This window comes from Ichthyophthirius multifiliis (assembly GCF_000220395.1).
Source record: "Ichthyophthirius multifiliis unplaced genomic scaffold scaff_1120509251268, whole genome shotgun sequence".
In the NCBI taxonomy this organism is placed as follows: Eukaryota; Ciliophora; class Oligohymenophorea; order Hymenostomatida; genus Ichthyophthirius; species Ichthyophthirius multifiliis.
In genome coordinates, this window is record NW_004086040.1 from 2,514 (window position 1) to 9,986 (window position 7,473).

The following is a 7,473-nucleotide window of genomic DNA, read 5'->3' on the forward strand; positions in this document are numbered from 1 at the left end:
TATATATAAAAATATATCATTATTTATAAATATTTTTCTTTTAATCATTTTTATTTTTAATAATACTTTATTCATATTATTTATTTTATTAATTGTTTATTTAATTATTATTAATATTTGTCATCAATTTTAATATTATTATATTTTTAATACATTTTTTATTGATACATTAATTTTATAATGTATTAAAATTAATTATGTTAGTTTTAGTTTTATTTAATAATTATTCATACATACAAAATTAATTTAAGATTTATTTTTCAAGTTTAATTTTAAATTTACCATTTTTTAATCTCACTTTTTTATATAATTAATATTTTTTATTTTTTTATGAGAAAATTTTAGAAATAGATATTTAATAGTTAAATTATTTAAAAATAAATTGATAAAAAATAAAAATGATAAATTAATCAATATTAATTAAAAATTATGTTTAAAATTGGTTTCTTAAGAAAGAGAAATTATTAAAATTAATTAAACAATAAATCTCAAATGAAGATTAGTTAAAAGAGTATTTTTATCCTAAATAGATTGATAATTTGATTTAATATATTTAATAATTAAATAAAAATTAAAAATTTTTTTTTTTGAAAGTATTCTTCCTTTTATAGCTAAATAAGCATTGAAAATAGAAAATATAAAATAACCAATAAATAATCTAGAATAAAATATACCATCTTAATTAAAATTTTCTAAATAAGAAATAGTTTCATTAATTTCTTGTATGTTTTTATGTATTTTTCAACTATAACCTAAAGAAAGCTAAAAATATTCAAAAAATTTCAATTTTGAGAATATTTTTAAAGATAATGCGAAAATATCAATAGAAAAAATAAAATGTATTATTAATTATTTTGAAACAATATAAAATATAAAGTTTTAAAATACTAACTATTTTTAGTAAATGATTATTTACAGAAGATGTGTTTTCGAATCTTCTGATTTATATACTAAATATTAAATAGATTTAAATTTTGCAAAAATGAATGTATATTTCGATAATGATAATGCTATAGAATATTATACTGATAAATTAAGTTGCTTATAAATTAATTTCGCGGATAAATATATTGGAGGAGGTGTTCTTTCATACGGATGTGTATAAGAAGAAATACTATTTATAACAACACCAGAGTTATTACCAAGTATATTATTTACAGAATATTTAAAAGAAAATGAGTCTTTATTAGTTTTAGGGGCTAATAAATTTTCTAAATATATTGGATACGCTAATAGTTTTTAATTTGCAGGTATATTTCCATTAAAAGATTAATATGATATAGTTTATGGATTTAAAGATGCTTTTGATTTTAGAAAACTTGATAATTAATTATAATAGTTTGAATAAAAATATTTATAAAGAGAAATTATAAAATCTCTATCTCTATTTACCTCTTATGAAGGAAATCAGATTGTTACTGGTAATTGGGGATGTGGTGTTTTTCAAGGAGATCCTTAATTAAAACTTATTCTTTAATTAATTTCAGCTAATTTAGCAAATAAAAATGAAATTTATTATTGCACATTTCGACATGAATAACTTTATTTTCTTTAAAAGTATTGGGATATTATTAAGTATTTAAATATTGAAAAAATATTATTTTATATAGAAAAATATTATTAATAGCAAATCAAAGAGTATAATTTAATTTAGTTTATAGTATTGTAATTGTGAAAAAAAAAAATTGTTTTAAATTTATAATTATTAAAAAATAATTTATAATATATTAAATTTTAATCATATTAATTTTTAAGTTAAAAAAATATTCAAATATTTTATAAAATAATATTCTTAACTGCTCAAGTATCTTTTAAAAGACAACTGCAATAAAATATGCTTAAATACATATGTATAAAATATAAGATAGTATATTTTATTTAGAAATCTTAGTATAATATAAGAATTCAATTTTATGTTATAATATAATTCGAAGCTTTAATAAAGAAAGACACTTTTCGAGAATAAAAGAATAAAATATGCACAAAAGTTAAAATAAATTAAAAAGCCAAAACTTTCATATATTATAATGCATACTAAACTGTATATAATCTATTTTTATCTCTCGTTTTTTATTATGCCAATTAAGTTTTTTAAAAAAAACTTAATGAAAAATAAAAATAAAATGTTAAAATACTATTTCTAAAATAATTTAGAGTATAAAAAATATAAATAGTCATAATTATAAAAATAAGTTAAGCTATTCGAATTAAATTGTAACAAATCAATATAAAAATTTAAAAATAAAAAAAATATACTGTACATAAAAAAATTATTATGATTATATATTTAATATATTAAGTTTAATTAAACATAAATTTCAAAACTTAAAAAGAAATTTAAAATATATAAAAATAAGTAATAATTTATAAAATAAATATATACTTTATAAAGTTAGAAAGATTAGAGTAAAATATAATAAGTAATGATACAAATTTAAAATAAATAATATACTCTTTTCATTTTATATATATATTTTAAATTTATTGTATAAATTAAAAATATTTAATGTAATTTTACTTTTTTTTCCACAAATAATTAATTATACTTTTAGGCATAAAATTATAATAATTAAAAAAATATTTTGTTTGAATATAAAATTTAAAATATTTATATATTTTAAAATCATTTCGAATAATATTTTTTTTGTGCAAATAATTAATTATTCAATATTTATTTCATATATTAATGAAAATAATAATTTAATTTAATAAAATTTTATTTAAAAAAATTAATTTCTAAAAAATAAATAATATTGATGAATTAAATATAAGTTTATACTTTCTGAAAATTTATTTAATAAAATAAATGAAAATGAAATTAAATATATATATTTTTTCAATTAGAAAGAATTATTAAAAAATATCTGAAATTAACTTTTAACTACACCTATTATTATTTAATTTAGCTTTAAATTAATTATTTAAGATTAAGTAAAGGATCTTAATCTTAGTTTTTCTTTTGCTTTAAAAAAGTGTTATATGCAGATCTGGTTTTTTCATAATTAATGAGTTCTTCTAATGTACATTCCGTAACATTATCAAGTTAAATACGTTGCACATTTTTGAATATTTTTTCGAAATCGTATCCTGGATAACCATTGTAAAGTTCAAAAAAATTATAATCACAAAATTTTTAATAGAAATCTAAATATTCCTTATAAAACTTTTTACAGTTTTCTTATAAATTATTATCACAGTCTGCTTAATTAAATTAAAAGCTTTTCCAAAAAATAACTAAATATTCCAACTTTACCATCATATTGTAAAAGCTCTTCTTTTATTAATTTAAGCTAATTATTAACATCCATCCAATGCAAAGATTACCCTATGGTTATTAGATTGAATTTTTAAATATTTAAATTTTTTTCTTTCAAAACAGAAGGAATACTAATACTATCGCATAGCAAAATATCTATATTTGGCATTTATTTTACTTTTTCAAACAAAACTTTAACCTACTTTTCAGAAATATCCTCACCTATAGATCTTTCAAAATATTTTTAAATTTCCAATAAAGTTAACCTGTCCCCGTAGCAATATCTAAGTAATTTTATTTTGTAGGAATATTTTATAATAATTATTCTATTAGTTTTTTTGGATATTTAGGACGATAAATTTCATAATAAAATACTTATGTTTCCTCATTACTATAAAATCTTGTTTTATGACGCTAGCATATATTTAATTTTATAAATTTGATTTTATATTTTAATATTTATATTATGCCATATATTATAGAAAATTTAAAAAATATTATAAAAATATAAATTTATACATATCTTACAAAAATACAAAATTTTACTTATAATATTTAATTAATTTATTTTTTCTATTTTATTTAATATCAATTTATTATATTAAAAAATTAATTTATTTACAAAAGTGGCTGGTGAAGTATACTCAAAATAAATGGCTTTTTTAGGCTTAGAGTATAAGATACTAAAACATTCTAGAACATATATAACAAAATGAAAATTAAAGATAATTAAGAAAACATTTATATTATTTTTATTAGTAAAATTAAAATTTTGCCAAAAACAAAATCAATTAATTAATATAGTCATTAAAAATAAATTAGCTGTTTTGAAACTAAATTAAAGTGTTCGCAATTTGCAACTTTTGCAACTATAATATCAAAAAATGCGAAATGCTTTTAAAGAAATAGTTTAAAATTTCAATTTGAATAATATTTAATCAAGATTGAATATAATTTATAATTTAAGATATTTGCAAATAATATTTATTATTTAATTATAAATTGGAAATAGAAATACATATCAAAAATATTTGAAAAAAAATGGTAAAATAATACAAGTGGATTAAAAAATTTAATAAATATATTAATTAATTCATAAAAATAATTTAGACTAAAATTTTATCTTTAATTTAAATTTATAAAAAAGTGTCATTGATATTTCTGAATTTATTTATAAAAAAAAGTTTTTATAGTCAAATATAAAAAATATATTAATTTTTAATTTATTTTTAAATAAAAATATTACAAGTTAAATTGATAAAAATAATATATTTTAAATATAATAAATAAGTTATATTTGAAGAGCTTGCAATATATAAAATTTATTATTATTTTATAAAAATAAATGCTTTTACTCACATTTAATATTAATTTATATGTTTTGTATAATTTTATCTGTTTGTTATTATATTAAAAATTAAAAATAAAATATAATTTTTTTTATAATTAAATATGGGTCTATGCTGTTCAGCTTAAGAATATTAAAACTACATAGAAAAAAAAAACTTATCATAATATTTATAAACATTATAAGAGACGAATTATTTTAAAGATTTAAAATATAAAAATATTCCATGTAATTTAAAAACTTTAAATTTTTTAATTTTATAAAAATAATAAGTAAATGAACTACAAATTGATTAAATATTAATATCAGAAACATAATAAGAAACAAATACATAATTATAAATAGAATGTAAAATACAAATAATTTAAAAAAATAAATAAAAAAAATATATAAAAGCATTTTAATAAATAAGATAAATAATTAAATAGACCTTAAAAAATTGCAAATATTTTAAAAATACGATTCAAAAGGCAGCTAATAAACTTTAAAATTCAATATTTTAGTTAGAAAATATAATTATGAAAACTTTTATGAATGAAGATTATTTAATATAAGAATAGTTAGAAGCTAAAAACAAGGCAATATATTTATTTATTTTAATGAATAAGTTTTCTAATTTCTATTTAAAATATGATAATGATACGGAATATATCCTATAACTATAAATTATATAAGATTTTTATATTTAGTTATAAGAAAACTACTAATTAAATTTGAAAAATCTAACATATGACCATATTTTTTTGTAAAAAATAACAAATTTAATTACTTTGTTTGAAAATAAAACTAAAGACAAAATTCAATTTGGGACTTTACCTAACTACATGTATATTACATTAAAAGAAAAAAAGGATTTCAAGTATGGAATTTATTATTTCCTTTTGAATACGAAGTTTCATATGAAATATTTAGTGAGAAATATGCATAATATTTAAATATTAATTAATAGCAAATATAAGAAATAATATAAATTTTAGACTAAAGAAATTTAAGAAGGATAAATATTTTTGAATTTATCAATTTTGTTGAAAATTATAAAAATTTTATGGACGAATAAGCATAAATAACAGAAGAAAACTTAGAAAACTTTTTTTTTTTGTTTTTTTAAAAAAATATACTTAATTAAATGCTCCAATTTTAAAAAATACAGGCTACTATATTTTAAATAATTAAATGGAATATTTTGGAGAAATAGACCTTAATTATTCTAAAATAGGTATAGGAACTTTAAAGTCTGAATTTTATTAATTTAATGGTTTTTTTGATAAAAATTTTCCAGAAGGATATGGCAAAGAAATTTGTAATAAAATAATTTATGAAGGAAATTTTAAATAGGGTCTTTATGATGGATATGGAATTTTAAGTTTTCCAAACGGAAGAGTTTACAAAGGCTTTTTTAATAAACATATGTTTCATGGATAAGGGGAATTAATAGGCGATGAAGGTAATAAATATGAAGGAATTTGGAATTAAGGAATACTTTTGGAAGGAAAAATAGTTTATGTAGATGGCTCTTTTTATAAAGGAACCATTAAAAATAATTTCCTTAAAAATGGTAATGGAAGTTTTTTTAATTAGTAAGGATTTCTTGTTTATAATGGAGAATGGGAAGATGATTTGCCCAAAAAAGGAAAACTGTTTAATTTTCAAGATATTATTTATGAAGGAGAATTTCGAAATTATTTTCTTTTTGAAGGTATTGGAAGTAAATTTTATTATCGAGAATAAGGTGTTTATATAGGGAATTTTTTGAATAATTTAAGACATGGAGAAGGTACTTTTTTATATGATAATGGGTCTAAATTTGAAGGAAAATGGGAAAATAATGAATTTAAATAAGGAAATTATCACTTAAAAATAGAAAATGAGGAATATTTTTTAAATAGTGGGTTTTGGATTAATAAAATTAAAAAAGGAATAGAACAAAGATATTTTTTTTAAGAAAAAGGATTATATAAAGGTGAATTTTTAAATGGAAAAATGAATGGATTTGGAATTTTTAAATATGCTAATGGTAATGTCTATGAAGGTTAATGGAAAGATAATTTATTTTAAGGTGACGGAATTTTTTATTTTAAACCTTAAGATTAATTTAGAAAAGGAGATGTTTATAATGGATAATTTTAGAAAGGAAAATTTTAAGGATTTGGTTGTTATTTAAATAATAAATAAAATAAATATTTTATAGGTAAAAATTATAAATTATAAATTTATTTTTTATTTTATTTAATATGCAGGTTTTTGGGAAAATGATTAAAGAAATGGAGTTGGAGTTGTAAAAAATATTTAAAATGGGATTATTATTAAATAAGGAATTTGGAAAAATGATATATTTTAATATTCTTTATTAGAAAATGAGATTATTTTTCCTTTAGGGTGGGAAAAATACATATAATTATGAATATTTTTTTTCCAAAAATATGATAAAATAATTAAAAAATCGTTTTATATTAATTTATTTTATAAATCTTTATATTTATATTTTTATTTAATTTAAGATTTTTATTTATAAAAATAATCTTAAATAGTTTTTTATTATATTTATTAGTAATATCATATTTATATTAATTAAATATATATAAAACAAAAGATTATTATTTATAATTAATTTACACAAAATATTAGATATATTTATTTTCAACATTATGCTTTTCAATTCTAATTTGAAAAGTGCGAAATCTTGATTTTATTATCAGCATTATTAATAAAATTCATATTTAACTTAAATCACTATATAATTAATTTATTTATTTGATAATTTTTTATATTTTAAAATATGGACGAATCAATTATTTTATGTATATTCTAGAATTATTATAATATAATTATTTTTAAAAATATTAATATATAAATTGATTGCATTATTTTC

At 16.2% G+C, this 7,473-nt stretch overlaps 3 protein-coding genes across 3 annotated transcripts, besides 6 other annotated features; 2 read left to right on the forward strand and 1 right to left on the reverse strand. All coding sequences in view use genetic code 6, as the record gives it.

Moving 5' to 3' along the window:
* Positions 1 to 601: 601 nt before the first annotated feature.
* Positions 602 to 1,675, forward strand: IMG5_172360 (hypothetical protein; the record flags this gene model as incomplete). Its single annotated transcript, XM_004029752.1, has 1 exon — positions 602 to 1,675. The coding sequence occupies exon 1, from the start codon at positions 725 to 727 to the stop codon at positions 1,673 to 1,675; it is 951 nt and encodes a 316-aa protein (XP_004029800.1). The 5' UTR covers positions 602 to 724.
* Positions 1,676 to 1,688: 13 nt separating this feature from the next.
* Positions 1,689 to 1,739: a microsatellite.
* Positions 1,715 to 1,754: a microsatellite.
* A 572-nt stretch (positions 1,755 to 2,326) lies between these two features.
* Positions 2,327 to 2,391: a microsatellite.
* Positions 2,392 to 2,591: 200 nt separating this feature from the next.
* Positions 2,592 to 2,629: a microsatellite.
* A 62-nt stretch (positions 2,630 to 2,691) lies between these two features.
* Positions 2,692 to 2,736: a microsatellite.
* A 100-nt stretch (positions 2,737 to 2,836) lies between these two features.
* IMG5_172370 (hypothetical protein) lies at positions 2,837 to 3,304 on the reverse strand (the record flags this gene model as incomplete). The annotated part of the gene is made up of 1 exon (XM_004029753.1): positions 2,837 to 3,304. The coding sequence occupies one exon, from the start codon at positions 3,302 to 3,304 to the stop codon at positions 2,837 to 2,839; it is 468 nt and encodes a 155-aa protein (XP_004029801.1).
* A 425-nt stretch (positions 3,305 to 3,729) lies between these two features.
* Positions 3,730 to 3,768: a microsatellite.
* Positions 3,769 to 5,777: 2,009 nt separating this feature from the next.
* On the forward strand, positions 5,778 to 6,857 carry IMG5_172380 (radial spoke head protein, putative; the record flags this gene model as incomplete). The annotated part of the gene is made up of 2 exons (XM_004029754.1): positions 5,778 to 6,159; positions 6,301 to 6,857. 2 exons carry the CDS (start codon positions 5,778 to 5,780, stop codon positions 6,855 to 6,857), a joined length of 939 nt encoding a protein of 312 aa, XP_004029802.1.
* Between the last annotated feature and the right edge of the window lie 616 nt (positions 6,858 to 7,473).